Source organism: Piliocolobus tephrosceles, chromosome 9 (genome assembly GCF_002776525.5).
Source record: "Piliocolobus tephrosceles isolate RC106 chromosome 9, ASM277652v3, whole genome shotgun sequence".
In the NCBI taxonomy this organism is placed as follows: Eukaryota; Metazoa; Chordata; class Mammalia; order Primates; family Cercopithecidae; genus Piliocolobus; species Piliocolobus tephrosceles.
Window position 1 is genome coordinate 40,025,834 of NC_045442.1, and position 18,569 is coordinate 40,044,402.

Consider the following 18,569-nt stretch of genomic DNA (forward strand, 5'->3'; position numbering starts at 1 on the left):
AGGTTTTCTGTTTGTAGTGACTCTTTATGCCTTTGTCAAGTGCCACCAAGCTCAGCCTAGCTTCTGGCTAAATTACAGGGAGCAAAAACAGAGCCCATCTAACCTTTTTCGGCTCCTTCTTCTTGCTTTTTTGCCTCCTCTTCAATGACTTTCATCTTTGCATCATACTCATCAGCTAGAGATTTCCATTCTACTCTGTTATTCTGAAGACCACTCAGCATAGGTGTGATTTCTTTGTGAAACCGTGAGAACTCCTAAAGAGAATTTTAGGTCAGAAACTACATAAATCATACAGTTAATTCTCAGGATCTTTCATATGCAGAGAAGGAGCTGTAAGGAATTGTTACAGCACTCGGAGCTGCTAGGATAAGTTTAACCCCGGGACTGCGAAGTTTGGGAAAGAGACAGGTGATGTCTTTCCTGCCCGCCTAACGAAGTGTTCAATTCGCTCACATCTGAGTTCTCTCCTTTTATTCCAGCCCTGAATGAGATTAGGGTAAAACCTCAAACTGCTTTGGAGAAACAATGACACCCCTGATGGCTTTCCATATGGGTGACTTTTAAATTTTGGTGATAGTTTGAAAGAAAAATTATCATCCAAATGTTTATTTAATTCAAATAATTTGCTTACTTACCTTATATACAAAAGTACAAACAAAATCAATAAATCCAACTTGAAGTTTAGGTAGTTCATCTCTTTTGTTTCTGTCCATCATAGGCTAGAAAGAGAAATAAATCCTTTTAAGACAGGTTTCTAAGATGTAGTGAACAAAACAGACTGATTTGTCCTGATAACTTTGGTTTTTTTTTTTTTTTTTTTTTTTTGAGACAGAGTCTTACTCTGTCTCCAGACTGGAGTGCAGTGGCACGGTCTCAGCTCACTGCAACCTTTGCTTCCCAGGTTCAAGCGAGTCTCCTATCTCAGCCTCCCAAGTAGCTGGGACTACAGGCACGCACCACCATGGCCAGCTAATTTTGTATTTTTAGTAGAAACGGGGTTTCACCATTTTGGCCAGGATGGTCTCAATCTCTTGACCTCATGATCCGCCCACCTCGGCCTCCCAAAGTGCTGGGATTACAGGCATGAGCCACCGAGCCCGGCCTGCCCTGATAACTTTTAATAAGTAATGCATTTTTATGTCAAGGTCTTACAATGGGTTGTTGCTGCAATACTGTTCTCTCCAGATCTCCTTGTTCCCAAAATTCATTTGCAACCATAAGTGCTACCTGCAAATGAGAAAAGCTTGGTTCACTAAATCCACTTATGAATAGAGAACTTGAATTTTATTAGTACAAGTGACATTTAAGGATCAAGTTTACAGTCAATGCTTGAGGCGCTATCAAACCATATGCTCTTAAGTTTTAAAAAGAGGTCATTTACAGATTATATTGAAATGGGAAAGGGGAGCTTTTTCTTCCTACTTCAGTGTTCTAGACTTATTCTGGGAGTATCTATCTCCCATTTACTATTGCCACCACTTCTCACCAATGAAAAGGAGAAATAAGAGGATTAAATATTATGCTTCAAGTTCCAACACTTCCCAAGTTCTTCTTTGTCCTATCTGTTAGCATCTAGTATATATATCTGTGAATGCACATGTCACATACACCCATTAGTATGTAGCTTTACCTAATTACAGTGTGAGGATATTCCAGCATTAATTTATATCACTAAAAAAATACTTATCAAGTTCATTGAACACCTGCTAGCTGCCTTTACATTGGCATGATCCAGGCTTGCCAAGAGGAATATGGCATGATCTTTTTCTTTAAAATGTTCACAGTCTAGTGAAGACAGTCATGTACACAATGTGGTAAGTGCTGTAACAGTAATAGTATAAGTGCTATGGGTCAGGGAGAAGGGAGTAAAGATAAGTTTCATGAAGGAAGGAGGTAGCATTTATGTTGTATGGTCAAGAATAAGAGTAGTTTTCCAGGAAAAGAGGAGGGGAAGAATATTTGCAGAGATAAAATTTCGGAACGTACAAAGCTTCTGTGAGTACAGTGTGAAGCAATGACATGGGAGAAGGTGATGGGAAATGATTCTGGGAGTGTGAGTTAAGGACAGGCAGTGACAGGCCATGTAAATTTTGCCGGGAAGCTTGAATTTGATTCTCTAGGCCATTGCTTTTTACTCTTGGAGCCTAGGGTTCCTCTGAAGTGCTCTAGGACCCAAGAAGGTGGAGGCCAAGAGAGATGAAAGCTAAAGTAGCTTTACTTTTTTCTCTTTCATAAAGTGATCTTTGGGCAAGTTTGTTGGGAGAAAATAGACTTTACTTCTTTGGGGAAAAAAAGTTGGAAACCTCTGGCAATGGGGAGTATGAGGCTTTTAAGGAGTAGAATGGCTGAGCTGAGCTCTGTGTAGAGACATCATGGCAGCAAGTCAGAGGATGAGTTGTGGAGTTGATGTGAGGATCTGTTAGGAGGCTGCCACCACAGTTCTGATAAAAGTCTGAACTGAGGTGCTAGCAAGGGTGATAGAAATGATTTTGAAATGAGGGAAATAAGCTCAAGCAAGACCTCAGGTTTCTAGCTTAGGTGACCACATCAATAAAGAACAGAGGAAGAAGAGCAGGCATGTCAAGGTGGAAGGAGACGAAGTGTTTGGCTTTGGACTTGATAGTGACGGAGTTCAGGACACTCTGTCCCAAAATATTTTAAGATGATGGAATTTGAGGAAAGTAAAGCAGCAGGAAGATCAGTCTCACCTTCCCCCCACCTTTTCCCCTGAAGTAGGTCATAAAACCAGGTAAGGATTTTCTGACCTTTCCCTGAAGCAGATAATAAGACCTTCATTCAAGAGGTGCCCTCCCTATTCCTGGAGGAAAGGAGCCAGAGACACAAAGATGCCACGAAGAATCTGAACAAACTGTCCTTGCTAAGCTGCCCCATGATTAGATCATACCCTCTTTGTTGAATTTGTTTCTCTGTGACTATCTACTTCATCCAACCTAGCCTAAAACATACAAGTTTAACTGTTTCTTAGGGTCTTTGTTTCCTTACGAAGGCTCCTATATTACCTATAAAACAAATAAATGTGTATGCTTTTCTCTTGTTAATCTGTCTTTTGTTATAGGGGCCTCAGTCATGAACCTAGAAATAGATATTTTTTCTCCCCTACAATGAGTTCCAATTATTCTATCTTTTTAAAAAGATACAACCCACTTTAACAGGTAAACCCATTTAATTCTGGGCTCTCTTCTGCTTAGGGGTTTCCCTAGAAATTATTGGAGGAAAAAGATTTTTTTCATCCAATTAGTAAGAAAGCAAGTGGTAGACTAGTGCCTCCCCAAGGTGGGGGAAAACTTCTGTGGTAGGCAACCTTAGACATCATGTCACAGTCAGTGCCTTCTTATAATTCACAGCACATTGAAGAAGAGACTGTGGGAGCAAAAACACCCTTGATAGAGGAAAACACTTAACGATGCATCCTGATCTTGTTCTGACATCTCATTGATATAGTTTGGCTATGTCCCCACACAAATCTCATCTTGAATTGTAGTTCCCATGATTCCCAATTCATGGGAAGGACCCAGTGGGAGGGACCCAGTGGTAGGTAATTGAATCATGGGGGCAAATCTTTCCCGTGCTGTTCTAGTGATATTAAGTCTCACAAGATCTGATGGTTTTATAAAGGGGAGTTCCCCTGCATACACTATCTCTTACCTACCACCACATAAGACATCCCTTTGCTCTTCCTTCATCTTCCACCATGATTGTGAGGCCTTCCACCATGAGGCCTTCCACCATGATTGTTCCAGCCATGTGGAACTGTGAGTTCATTAAAACTCTTTTCCTTTATAAATTACCAGTCTTGGGTATGTCTTTATTAGCAGCAGCATGAGAACAGGCTAATACACTCCTCTATTTAAAAACTCAGACATTTCTTGGATACTTTTATGTAAATTGTTTACAGTGTTTCAACGTTAAAGAATTCTTTCAAGAAAGCATTTTCCTTCCAGAGTTCCTTCTATTTGCCTTATTCTAGGGCCTAATCAAATTGCCTACTGTCTCACTAATGTTTATAGTTTTTCAGAATTCTGAGGTTGCCTAAGATTTTTAGGTAGACATTTACATGGGACCTAGGCAGTACCTGACAGTGTGACAGAAAAGAAAATTTAACTGGACTCACCTGACTTTGTACCTCCCAGGGCTTGGTGATAGCAGACAAGTCACATGCAGTCATCATCATTGCCCTTAGGAAGAAAACAAAAAATTTTAAACTAGAAATAAGTACAAAATAAGTTATTTTTACAAAAAAACAGGAGAGAAATACAATTTTAACTACCTACATGATAATCTCTTTTTTGGTTGGATCAACAGTTACATATTTGATGGCTTCTTCCTCCGTTTGCATTTGTTCACAGGCATCAACAATTTTTTGAAACATGGTTCTCTTCCTAGAAAAGATACAGCTGTGAGCAACAATTTTAGCATATGAAAACAGAGAAAAAAAAATACCTTAAATACATGCTTTTCAGATTTCATGTTCCCACTTTGCATTGTGATGTCCACATAGCAAAGTCTACAGGGCCAGATGATAAGAGAGCAGAGAATGGTGGTATAACTTTGGCTCAGAAACGGCTTAAGGCAGAAAAAGCACAAACCATAAAGAGAGGAGAAAAAAAAAAAACAGGTAACTGGGAATACATTACAACGAAAACGTTACATATAAGGCCGGGTGCAGTGGCTCACATCTGTAATCCCAGCACGTTGGGAGACCAAGGTGGGAGGATTGCTTGAAGCTGGGAGTTTTAAACCAGCCTGGGCAATAAAGCAAGACCCTGTCTCTTTAAAAATGAAAGTAAATTTAAAAATTACGTATGATAAAAGAGACCATAACCTAAAAATAAAGACCCCAAACTATGAGAAGATATCACAACACATAGCCAACAAAAAGTTGGAACTCAAAACACATGGATATTCAGCTGGTCTCACTGCTAATCAAGAAACTACAAATTTGAACAATAAGCTATTATCTCACACTGATCATATTAGCAAAATAAATTTCAAATGTGCTGAGTTCGAGAGTACTTCAGATATGGTATTTTTCTCTTCTTTTTTCTTTTTGAAACAGAGTCTTGCTCTCCCACTCAGGCTGGAGTGGAGTGGCTTGATCCTAGCTCACGGGAGCCTTGAACTCCTAGGCTTAAGGGATCCTCCCACTTCAGCCTCCCGGGTAGCTGGTACTACAGGCATGCTCCACCATGCCTGGCTAATTTTTTAATTTTTTTGTAGAGACAGGGTCTTGCTGTGTTGCCCAGGCTGGTCTCAAATTCCTGGCCTCAAGTGATCCTCCTGCCTTGGCCTCCCAAAGTGCTGAGATTACAGGCATGAGCCACCTCACTCGGCTGGAACTCTTGTACACGTGGGTGGGAGTGCTAACTGGCACAACTCAGGAGTGCAGTTTTGTAATGTAGCATGAATTGAAGACATGCAAACCCTACAGCATTCTCACTTTTACATTTCTTAGAGAAACTCTCATATATATACAGGGACATACAAGGCAGCATTGTAGGTAATGATGAAAAAATAGAAACAATTGAAATGTCTATGAGTAGAAGAGTGGGTAAATTAATTATGAATATTCAAGAGTTGAATATTCAGTTAAAATGGATGCATTGGCGCTCCATTTATTATCAATGATAAGTCTTTGAAACACAATGTTGCATGAATAAAGCAAGTTGCAGAAAGGTATGTACAGACAGTACACTTAATGGACAATGTGAAAACTCAGAACAGGTCGGGCAAGGTGGCTCACGCCTGTAATCCCAACATTTTGGGAGGCCGAGGTGGGTGAATCACGAGGTCAGGGGATCGAGACCATCCTGGCCAACATGGTGAAACCCCGTCTCTACTAAAATACAAAAAAAAAAAAATTAGCCAGGCGTGGTGGCACGTGCCTGTAGTCCCAGCTACTCAGGAGGCTGAGGCAGGAGAATCACTTGAACCCGAGAGGCGGAGGTTACAGTAAGCCAAGATTGCGCCACTGCACTCCAGCCTGGTGACAGAGTGAGACTCCGTCTCAAAAAAACCAAGAAACCAAACAAAAAACAACAATACCATATAAAAACATGGATGGAAATGATGAATACACATCATGATATCTTTGTGGAAGAAGGGAAGGGGTTTTTCATAGTGGAGTAGGGGTGGAATGTCTCAGTTGCATCACTAGTTTTTTTCTCCTTATAAAGCAAAATCTGAGGCAAATATGGCAAAATTTAGCATTTGTTATGTCTGGGCTGTGGATATTTGAATATCCATTTTATTCTTCTTGGTATTTGTCTTCACGTTGAACTATTTAATAATTAAATATTCAGGCCCAGTGCAATGGCTCATGCCTGTAATCCCAGCACTTTGGGAGGGCAAGGTGGGCAAATCACTTGAGGTCAGGAGTTTGAGACCAGCCTGGCCAACATGGTGAAACCCATCTCTACTAAAAATGCAAAAATTAGCCAGACGTGGTGGTGGGAGCCTGAAGTCCCAGCTGCTCAGGAGGCTGAGGCAGGAGAATTGCTGGAACCTGGGAGGCCAAGGTTGCAGTGACCGGAGGTGGTGCCGCTGCACTCCAGCCCAGGTGACAGAGTGAGACCTGTGTAATAATATATAATAATAATAATAAATATTTAATGAAGAAGGATCAGAAAGGCATAATTTGACAATGCCCAAGCCACTGAATATTTGGATCCTGTAACTAGTTCATCCTGTTCTAATCCGTTTTCACCAAGCAACTTTATAGTTCACTTATGAGAAAATGTGGAGATACTGGGAGTATCTGGTCTCCTTGGCAATATTACTGTTGTAAATAGGCTGGCTCTCTGCTATGTATGACTCAGTTTTGTAAATTTGGTTAATGTGTGTCAATGCCACCAAAATTTTTCAGCTCCCAGACTTTGACAGAATTAAATTTCTGAGCCCGAAACATTAAAATACCAGATTCTGGACCATAGAGAATTCACCTAGACAAAAAGCCACCTTGAGAGTTCTCTTGGCTTCACTCTTTTGGCAAGGCACAAACTTGGCTGCATATTCTTCAATTCAAACTTCTTCGGCTAGCAACCTACTTAATATTAGGAGCTTATGTTTTTAAAATGTGTTCCTGGATGTCTAGTAAGTTTACCGGCAGGCGTCTGTCTTGAAGATACTCTACTTGGTAATCCAAAAGGAAAGCAAATGTGTATGTGTGTGTGTGTGTCTGTGCGTGTGTGTGTGAATAAATGCCTTTTAACATTAATGCAACAGATAATTTATGGAAGGCAAAACCACACAGAGTATAGGGCATTCCACTGTGCAGAGTTATGTACTTACTTGAAATATAAAGCCAGGTCAGTTGCTATTATTGCGACCTCGAACAAATGAATAACTGTTTCAAACTGCCGCTTATTTAGGTTCTGGAAGATGTTTAAACTCTGTAAGGTGAAAATTCACAATAAAATGCAATCAATAATTTGCCTCTGATTGAACAAATGAAACTGTGCTTAACAAGAAGAAAATCAAAAAGTCTTTCAACATCTTTTGGTTGGTTGGTTTTTTGTTTTCCTGCTTGTTTTGTTTTGTTTGGTTTGCTTTGCTTTTAGTTTTTATCTCATGGACTAAGTAAACCCCTCTACTGTACTTTGAGTAAGATAATTTAATTTAAACTATAAGAATAGATACTGTTAGCCAATATTCATGTCATCAGTATTTAAGTTTTTGGAGTAAATAAATGTTTTCTTCCAGGACCATTAAAATAAATAACAATAGGTTTAAAATGTGCTTGTTATTAATTGAGGAGCTTTAATAAAGAATTTCTGGGAGAAGTCCAACTGTCAGACATGTTACTTTATCTACCAGCTAATTTTAGAGTGATCATAGAAACCACTGCTCTTTCAGAAATTGCAAATTACACTCATACTCATGTATATGTAGGAAAAAATAATGAAATCCTTCCATGTTATCCTTAAAATATTTTCATGCAATTCTATTTTACCAAGACTTAACTAGACCTTTCTTCAAAGAGTTTCTCTTTACCTCTCTTCACATATAGATCAGCTTCACTTCTTAGTGTTCTAGAAAATGAGAATTAGGCTGAGCATGGTGGCTCATGCTTGTAATCCTAGCACTTTGGAAGGCTGAGGTGGGTAGATGGCTTGAGCTCAGGAGTTCAAGACCAGCCTGGGCAACATGGTAAGACTCCTGTCTCTACTAAAAATACAAAAATACAAAAATAGCTGGGTGTGGTGGTGTGTGTCTGGGGTCCCACCTATTCAGAAGGCCAAGGTGGAAGGATTGCTTAACCCTGGGAACTGGAGGTTGCAGTGAGCTGAGACTGTGCCACTGCACTCCAGCTTGGGTGACAGAGTGAGACCCTGTTTCAAAAAACAAGAAAGAAAGAAAGAAAATGAGAATATAAAGCTGGGGGAGAGAAGTAGCATAATGCCAAAAACCATACTGGCCTGAACACCAAATAGTAACAGTAAACACTTCCTTAATTCTTGCTACCTACCAGGCTCTAAGTGCTTTGTGAATATTCTTATCTCTTCACAACAGACCCCAGCACAGAGAGGTGAAGTGGTAACTCGCCCGAGGTTAAACAGCTAGAATGTGGCAGAACTGGTGTCTAAACCAGTGCAGCATGGTTCTAGAGTTTGTGCTCCTAATCTCTGCACCACACTACATTACCTCTCAACAGGGAACCCAGGTTCATTTCCTGGCTTCCCCACTTTGGCAGTCGTATAATCCTAGAGACTTAACATCTGTGAGCATTTGTTTTCTCATATAGGCATAATAACAGCTGCCCCGCCTAACTGCCTAGCACTTAGTCTATGCTCAATTAATATCTGTGGAATGCTGAATCAAATGAAATGACAACTGGGAATACATTTTAAAACTGTAAATTGCTGTTAAAATGTATTGTTGTATCATTATTATTATTATGTAAAGTTGTGAGGCTAGCTCCAGGTAAAAATAGAATTGCAAACCTAACACCAAATATGGCTATCAGTCATTTCAGAAGATTGAAATATTAGAAAGCAATAATTGGACAAGAACTCAAGTTTTAGACACTACACTATGCCTTATATAACTCTTCACTTAAGTCATCTTTTTATAACATTTTCTAGGACAAGAAAAGTGGTGTTTTACAAAGCATATATAAGTAATAGAAAATTGTGATTTGTTTTGTCAACATAATGAGTTCATCATAGCAACTAAACTTTTAAAAATAGCTAGAATGAAACAATGGGTGTTGACCAGTTTAAATTACAATAAACAAAAAGATTATCCGGATCAAAATCAATGTTTTTGTTTTTGTTTTTGTTTTGAGATGAAGTCTCACTCTGTCACCCAGGCTGGAGTGCAGTGGCACAATCTCGGCTCACTGTAGCCTCTGCCTCCTAGGTTCAAGCAATTCTCCTGCCTCAGCCTCCCGAATAGCTAGGATTACAGGAACCCACCACCACGCCCAGCTAATTTTTGTATTTTTAGTAGAGATGGGTTTTCACCATGTTGGCCAGGCTGGTCTCAAACTCCTGACCTCAAGGGATCCGCCCATCTCGGACTCCCAAAGTGCTGGGATTACAGGCGTGAGCCACCGTGCCCAGCCCCAAAATCAATTTCTTACTTGGGATATTTCACAGAAGCCTATTGGACATATCAGTCCAGAATCTCTGAACCAAATCTTCTGGATACAGGTTCTTTTCAACCTGGTCTGGATGACCAGGGAGGGGAAAAGTAAGTGGGGTCATTTTGATCCCACTTAACCTGCCCCTGATTTTGGAACAATTATGGCCTTCCCTTTGGACTTGGGGTGATCCAGTGGCATACTGACATCAGGGAATCACTTTATTTGTTCACTGATGAACATTGCTATGTTCCCAAATTAATGTTTATTATGTGACTCAGGTACATACTTGGCAAATTAATAATAGTTAAAGCCAACCTTGATTGCTATACTAGGAGAAAAAGTAGGGGCAGGGGTGGAATGTGTGAAAATGCCTTAAACTTTTAGACAAGTTAACATTTATAGCACATTAAATCATTTTAACAAGCAAAACAGACTACTGAATTCAAAGAAATAATTCCTTGGGACGGAGACTTCCTCGTCTCTACCAAGTGTCAGATTGTGCAGAATATATAATCTACAAGCAATCAAATAAATCAAATTTATTATGCACCAATTGTTTTAGTGCCTATTGCTTAATTTGTAAACCTGGACACTTGTTGCTATTTAATAAATGTGAAAGAAAAAGCTATATATGAAGAAATACATAGAAACATATTCGACAAATACTGTTTATTATACCTTTTTCTAATCCAAAATAATAAAACAGCTGTATTAAAGTTGACAGATTATCAAAAAGTCTCTTACTTTTCAAAATGAGTCAATACTGGATTTTTAAAAATTGATATAATGAAGAAAAAGGGTTTATAGTCACGATTTCAGCACCGCTTCCTTTGTATATAGCACTACATATCTGCATTTCATTCATACCTTTTTCTTCTCACTCATTTTCGTTTTTATCTAAAAACATGTACAAGGCTCCTAATTGAAAAACTCTTTCTTAATTCTACATTCTTTTAGATGTTCTCTGTTCTCCCTTTTACACCTGAGGTTCTTGAAAGAAGAGCTTCTAATTGACTTATTAAGTTGTGGATATAGATTTATCTAAAAGATCCCATTCCTGTTTTTGTATTAGTTGCTAGAAAGCACTTGGCCAATTTTGTGGCCTGTGTCTGATAAATGTTTTGGCCAAATTTGTGGCCCATGTCTGATAAATACAATAAGGTACATTTATATACCTTATCATATATATTTTGGGTATGTATGCTTCATCTCATTTTTATTTTTTTTCTATTTTTTTCTTTTTTTTTTCTATTTTTTTATTTTTCTATTAGTCCTCATTTTCTTTAGTGTCATATATATTCTTCGAAGCTCCATCAGATCCTCTTTGAAACAAAGTGGGACATACACACACACACACATGCACACACACATGCACACAAGTTGGTTTTTTTGTTGTTGTTTAGTAAGTAAACACAGACTCAATGATCCTTTAATTAGAGCAAGAGGTCTCAAGATGTGCCCAGCACACAGGAGAAGCAAGGAAGTCCTTTCAAGACCTACTTTGACAACACAAAACAACAGTAGAAGAGAAGTTGATGGAGAAGTTATGCTGATGTACATTTGTATTGACTTCTAATGTTCAATCTCCTAGACCAAAGAGATTGCCATAGGTAACAAGAAGTGAAGGAGGGAAGGCAGACAGCAATGACCAGATCCCAAATAGAGGGCCTGGAGCTTCACGGGCTTCACTCAATATGAGCTTTACCAACTTCCAGAAAACAAAATCAAAGAGGTGTTGATATGGCTGTGTGTCCCCACCCAAATCTCATCTTGAATTGTAATCCCCAGGTGTTGAGGGAGGAACCTGGAAGGAGGTGATTAGATCATGAGGGCAGTTCCCCCACACTGTTCTTGTGATAGTGAGGGAGTTCTCACAAGAGCTGATGGTTTTAAGTGTGCCACTTCCTCACTCTTTCTCACACACTCTTGCCTGCCACCATGTAAGACATGCCTTGCTTCCCCTTTCCCTTCAGCTATGATTGTAAGTTTCCTGAGGCCTCCCCAGCAGTGCAGAACTATGAGTCCATTAAACCTCTTTTCTTTATAAATTACCCAGTCTCAGGTAGTATCTTTATAGCAGTGTGAAAACTGACTAATACAGGTGTGTTCCTTAGAATTGGTGAGAGAATGTTTGAGCAACAAATTGGAAGCTGAGGATTTCCCCAGCTCATTCTTGCCCTTTCTCCACGGTACTCAGCAGATAGTTGGCTCCATTCAGGGATGAGTAATTTTCAGAGGGGAATAAGTGCAAAACTTATGTGTAAAATGATGACAAGAATACAAAATAATCCATAGAGCCAGTGCAATTCCAACCAAAATACCAACAAGTTTGTGTATGTGTGTTGGTAAATTGACAAATCAATTATAAAATTTATATGAAAATGTAGAGTCAAGTACTGGACTCAAAAGTTGAGTTAAAATAAACAGTAGTGGAAATTACAGAGCAAAATGTAATTTTATAAATATCGATAATGGTAAATAAAAAAATTAATACCACATGAAACAGATATGTGGGAAAAAGTATACCAATTCCTTCATATTTCATAGAAGGGAGTTAGTAGATACTGTAAAGTTAACACATATAGCTTAAAAATGTCAAACATCTAAATGCTCAGCTACAGCTTTTCGTAATTTTTCATAGTCATTTGTTACTCATTTTAGAGGGCTCTTTAAGAGCTGACATTTCTTGTGATAAAGACACCATTATGTGAAGTTCTGCAATTTCTTCCATTTCAAAAACATTTCTTCTGTTAAATTCAAATAAAGTCAAATGCAATACCTTTTATTTAAGATAAAGAGATTCTACTTAGTAATGAAAAAGAATGAATTGGCTGGGCACAGTGGCTCACAGCTGTAATCCTAGTGCTTTGGAAGGCCAAGGAGAGAGGACTGCTTCAGCCCAGGACTTTAAGACCAGCCTGGGCAACATAGCAAGAATGCATTTCTACAAAAAATACAAAAATTTAGCCAGGTATAGAGATTCATGTCTGTTGTCCCAGCTACTTGGGAGGCAGAGGTAAGAGGATTGCTTGAGCCCAGGAGGTTGAGGCTGCAGAGAGCTATGACTGTGCCACAGCACTATCTGGGCAACAGCGCAAGACCTCATCTCTTAAAAAAAAGAATGAATCATGGATATACACAACATGAGTAATCTAAAAATTATTATTCTGCATGAAAGAAACTAACACAAAAGAGTGTGATTGATTGCATAATTATTCTAGTATTGTGCTAATTGTATGATTGCACTTATATAAAATCTAGAAAATGCAAACTAATCCATAGCAACTGAAAACATTTCAATGGTTGCCACCTAGGGCTGGGAGTGGAGAGTGGGATGTGCTGTGAAGGGGCACGATACGAACAATTACTTGGGTGATAGAAGTGTTCTGCATCTTGATTGTGGTGCTGGTCTCCCACTCATATAAAATAGTCAAAACTCATGGAATTGGGCACTCTAGAGATGCAGTTTAGGCTAGGTGTGGTGGCTCACGCCTGTAATCCCAGCACTTTGGGAGGCCAAGGTGGATGGATCACCTGGGGTCAGGGGGTTCGAGAGCAGCCTGGCCAACATGGCAAAACTTTGCCTCTACTAAAAATACAAAAATTAACCGATAATGGTGGTGCAGGCCTGTAATCCCAGCTACTTGGGAGGCTGAGGTGCGAGAACCTGTTAAACCCAGGAGGCAGAGGTTGCAGTGAGTTGAGATCATGCTACTGCACTCCAGCCTGGGCAACAGGGTGAGACCCCGTCTCAAAAATAAAATAAGAGATGCCATTTATTGTACATATACTTCAATGAAGTCTATTAAAAACCAATTCTGACTTTAAAAAATAGCTTGGGTAGTGGGATCACATTTTTCAAAAGTCCCTTCTCTCCATACTTCCTGTATATATTCACAGGGTGGCTGCAATGAGGTTTATTAGACGTTAATGAAATATTGATTTCTGGATGGTAGGATTTGAAGCAATTTAAAAAATATTTGACTTTGATGTTTTTCCTATTGTTTGAATTTTTATAATGGGCCTGTGTAACTTTTGCAACTATTAATGAATATTGAAGACATATGTAAGTAAGAAAGATTCCATTTGTTTTTGAGCATTGTGTTGAAGATGTTATGTGGAGACAGGTGCACTAGATGAGAAAGGAGACCTACTTCCCAGTCCCTGGCCACGGGCCCTGACTTGCTCAGCTGCTTTCATTTGCTCACGGAAAGAGTCTATTTTATTTTCCCTGACCATTAAAATGGAAATAGAAATATGAATTCTGCATAGCACACCCCAAACAGGTAGAAATGGCTTTAATTCATTCAGATTGTGGCTCTCAAGTTAGCTGAGGCCAGGGAAAGTACAGGCCGTTCTAATCTTCAGTGTGGTGCCTATGACGCCCACAAGAGAATATTGCCAATGTGTTCTTGCTTTGCTAGTGGCAGTACACAAGGTATTTGATTTCTCCTTCACATTTCTTTGTGTAAAATGGGGCAGGCTGATGGGGTTGGTATGAAAAAGCATAAATAAAATTATCATACACTTTGGAAAGAGATGTTCTGAATAATAACAGGATTTTGTTATTTATGCTGAGCAATATATTTTGTCATTTCTATAGTATATTCTAGTATTAAAATTTATACTCATGCAAATTCGGCTAACAAGGTTTCCACCCATTCATTCAGGTTAAACCATTGATTTCTGTCTGGTTTAGAGTATAGGCAGTTCTGTTCCTCAAAGCAGTGGATCCACCTCTGCTGGGATAGAAGGACATTGCAGTTCAAAGCCTTATAATATGCAAAACAAAATGTCTGAGTAATGCCCACAAATGCTGAAATTACTGAATAAATCCCAAGGATTTCCCTTATTTAAAAAAATTAAAATTTTTAGTGTGTATATTTTCTTTAAACAATGAAAAAAATAGAAGAACTACATTGTCTCCCCAAAATGTAAAAAGAGTATCTGATAGGTAACAGTCTTTTTGTGTGTATGTCCAAGTTGACTGCTCATAAACAGGCTGTATGTGACTGCATTGCCTAGCGACTCTATTGACAAGGCTTTAAAAGTCTGCAATTAGCAGATTGAATGGTATTACAGAGGGGTCCTTGAAAAGATGGTGTAGATTACTGAGATGCAATATTCCTCTTTAGAAAGAATAATAAGTCTTTATATAGCCATCAAAGCCAGTTCAGACTGCAAAGTAAATAACATTAAAAAACTTCAGATGGAAAACTGTAACTCTACTCTAAACTGCAAAATCCCAGAAGGAAAAACATTTAAGATACTAGGAGCCTTCCAGTGTTAAGCATTTAGATATTTGGCAGGTGGTTTAAAACTGTATTTTGTTTTAGTAGGTAACTGTATGATTATGTGATACATGTCATTTGACACTACCTCACTGTGGTATCATGTAAACAGTGAGATTTACAGAAAATTCTTACTCAGAAACCGAAGATTGTCCCAACCAGCAACACAAAGACTTTTAACAAATTAGGTAATAACAATTTACTCTTATATTCCTGAGTTACTTTCAGTTCCGCTTCTTCTTTTAATTCTCATAGAACAGGTGTTACCTATGCTGTGAATTCTGCTGCAGGGAGAGATTCTGTCTGCATATCAGAATTAAAAGCATTCTGGTTCACAATACAGATTCCCAGGCCTAAATTCCAGAAAATCTGGTCAGTAAGTGGAGAATGGGGCCTGGGATCTGTGCCTTAATAGCCTGCCTGCCCCTGCCCTGTTAAATTAATGAGTCCGAAAGAGTTGGTCCAGGTACTCATTTCTGAGAATCACCATCTGGACTCATACAAGGTTAGCGCTTTGCCAAGAGCATTGCAGAATTAGAAATGCCACAACAGGTTTGGGATGGCAATGGTGTGGGGTGCTGTGTCAATCACAGATTGTTAAAACAATGCAAGCAGTTTTCTTGTTTTTCCATTTGTCTGCCCAGTTGCTCTGCCTTATGAGATTTTCCTGCTTGGCTTATGAGGACCATCTTGGATTTTCATTAGCTAGAAGAATTTAGTATTCTCTCTAAACTTGGATATCTTTCTGTATATTCTCTCTGAGCTTTTAATAGAAGATTATTATTAAAACTGAGAAAAGCCCACTCTCCAGAGGGCTCATGTATCCTAATGAGCGTGTGATTCTAAACAAGTTCACTGCTTGTGACGAAACAGTGCTCCTCTCAATTTAATGACTCACCTTAATCATTTTTGGTTTGGAACGTTCTTAAGAAAGTGTAATTAGACAACATCCACAACTTTCCACATGCCCATATATCCCTTCAATAAAATTGATCAAGGGAAGAAGAATGACTACCCTCTCTGGAAGATTAGTAGTACGGAACATGTGCAATTCGCAATGAATTCAAAGGGCTCAGAGCCGCTCCTGCAGAAAGCCATCTCTGATCCCACCCTCTTTGCCCCTTTCTGCCGCCACAGTCTTCACACAAATGTGGTTTCTCCCTTTGGAACTCTCAGAGCATGGTTCAGTGCCTCTCTGATGGTGGCTAAGTCATGCCTACCTCCATGATATAGTTTGGATCCGTGTCCCCACCCAAACCCCATGTTCAGTTGTAATCCCCAATGTTGGAAGTGGGTCCTGGTGGGAGATGATTGGATCTTGGGAGCGGTGTTTCTTATGAATGGTTTAGCCCCATCCTCCTCGGTCACAATACTGAGTGAGTTCTCATGAGATCTGGTTGTTTAAAAGTGTGTGGTACCTCCCCGCCACCTCTCTTCCTTCTGCTCTGGCCATGTGAAGTGCTCACTCCCCCTTCAGCTTCCACCATGATTGTAGGCTCCCTGAGGGCTGCCCAGAGGTTAATGCTGCCATGCTTCCTGTACAGCCTGCAGAACCGTGAGCGAATTAAACCTCTTTTCTTTATAATTACCCAGTCTCAGGTATTTCTTTATGGCAATGCAAGAATGTGTGAATACACTCCACTATGAAAGCTTGACTTTCTTAAAGGCATAGACCCTGCCCTACAGCATATGCCCCATGAATGAATAAGAAAATCAGTGACCATGTTACCTCCTTTCCCCTTTACATTTATATATACTTGGGGTGCACAGAGCCCTTTTGCATCCACCATAAGCTTTTTCTTCTTTCCCTACAGACCCACAGAGATTCTGTGACTTTCCATGGCTCTCTTCACCTGTCTCAGCTACTTCCAACTTGGTTGTTCAAAAACTGTTTCAATATAGCAGTTTCTATCAATTGACTTCAATAAGGGTATACACTATCAACTGCTATAATTCAAGGCCACCCTTTTTCCAGGCATTTTCTGTGGATTAGTGCTTTGATCCAGAACTTGTGTTTAACTATCCTAAAGAGAGGTTTACGTACCTCATCCTGCAACAGAGTCTTACTGTACTCCAGGTGGTGCCTCTCCAAAATAGAAGAACCATGAAGTCTTGCTAATGGAGACGTGGATCTAGAAGGAAAACAATATGCCATGATTCTAGCTGTTTAAAAATTACACATAGGTTCCTATAATACAGAAGCTTTATTGTTTCAGGATTTTTCTTAATGTCTGTCTTCTCCCTCCCCACTCAATTATCTAAGTGGTCAAAAATAACATATTGGAAAAGATTTTCTAGATTTAGAAGATGAGAATATGCTCTTTTGGGAAAAAAAAACCTAATTTGTTGAATGCATAAATGATTGAATTGTTTAAATTAAGGAGTTCAGCTCCGTGTATCTAAATTCTTTAAGTTCCCTGGGGCTTATGGCGGTGGACTATGACTTATAAAACGTATAGCAAACATGTGGAAGCCCATAGATTATCTGCATAGAACCAAGATGAAAAGCACTATAAGGTAACATTTCTCTCCTCCCCCAAGACAGTGACATAAATGTAAGCTTAGAGTTCCCATTTATTAACAATTAGATCACAGTTTTATATAAGTAGGGGTCCCAGTCTTTTGTACCCTGTTTTTCTTCAGTGCCTTCAGGGTAAAAGAGGCTGACATCAAAGGTCTAGAGATTATGTGAAGACTGTCATGAAAATATAGAATAAATTTTAAAGAAGAAATCAAAAACATGACTGGCAGCCTTAGTAGAGAAGTTTTATTTATTTCATGGAGAACACAACTTTAGTCTGGGAGAGGTCATTGCCAGGTTACTGGCAGGTCGGGGAAAGCAAATACTTTAGTTGGGGAATAATTAGGCCATATCTAATAAATATTACAATTGATCATAATTTTAACACATATTTAAACAACTGCTCTGTGTTGGCATTGGAGATTTGTTTAAAAAATGAGTAAATCCCAGTTTCTATAACCACCAAGCTGCTCTCTATCTTACGCGATCCACTTTTGAAGCCTCCATATATGAGTGAGAACGTGATATTTGACTCTCTGTGCCTGGCTTATTTCACTTAACAAAATAATCTCCAGTTCCATCCATATTGCTGCAAATGACAAGATTTCATTTTTTTTGATGGCTGAATAATATTCCATTATATATATATATATACACACACACACCACATTTTCTTTATTTGAAGATAGAGAGTAGTTTGGTGGTTATCAGAGGCCAGGAAAGGTAGGGAGGTGGGAAGGATGAAGGCTGGTTGACTAATGGTTACAAATATACAGGTAGGTAGAAGAAATAAGACCTAATGTTCAATAAATTAATAGAGTAACTATAGCAAACAACAACCTATTGTATATTTCAAAATAGCTAGTAAAGAATAATTTGAATATTCCCAGCATAAAGAAATCATAAATGTTCAAGGTGATGGATATCTCAATTACCCTGATTTGACTATCGCACATCATATGAATGTATCAAAGTATCATGTACCCCAAAAGTATGTACTCTATTACGTAGCAATTTAAAATCTATATTTTAAAAAATGAATAAAGCTCAATTCTAGTTAGAAAGGAGTGGTATCTTTAATTCCTTTAGGTTTAGAAACATTAGTTTTAAAATGTTATTGGGAAGTTAGATATTCATCTGATCTCAAAATAAC

At 38.9% G+C, this 18,569-nt stretch overlaps 1 protein-coding gene across 1 annotated transcript in view; it reads right to left on the minus strand.

Moving 5' to 3' along the window:
- Positions 1–18,569, minus strand: part of PDE6C (phosphodiesterase 6C) — a 53,031-nt gene that overhangs the window by 2,721 nt on the left and 31,741 nt on the right. The window contains exons 15-21 of the mRNA XM_023226299.2: positions 16,940–17,027; positions 7,309–7,409; positions 4,293–4,400; positions 4,133–4,196; positions 1,153–1,227; positions 636–719; positions 104–254 (exon numbers count right to left, since the gene is read on the minus strand). Coding sequence (XP_023082067.1) covers positions 104–254; positions 636–719; positions 1,153–1,227; positions 4,133–4,196; positions 4,293–4,400; positions 7,309–7,409; positions 16,940–17,027 — 671 coding nt within the window. The remainder of the gene's footprint in view (positions 1–103; positions 255–635; positions 720–1,152; positions 1,228–4,132; positions 4,197–4,292; positions 4,401–7,308; positions 7,410–16,939; positions 17,028–18,569) is intronic.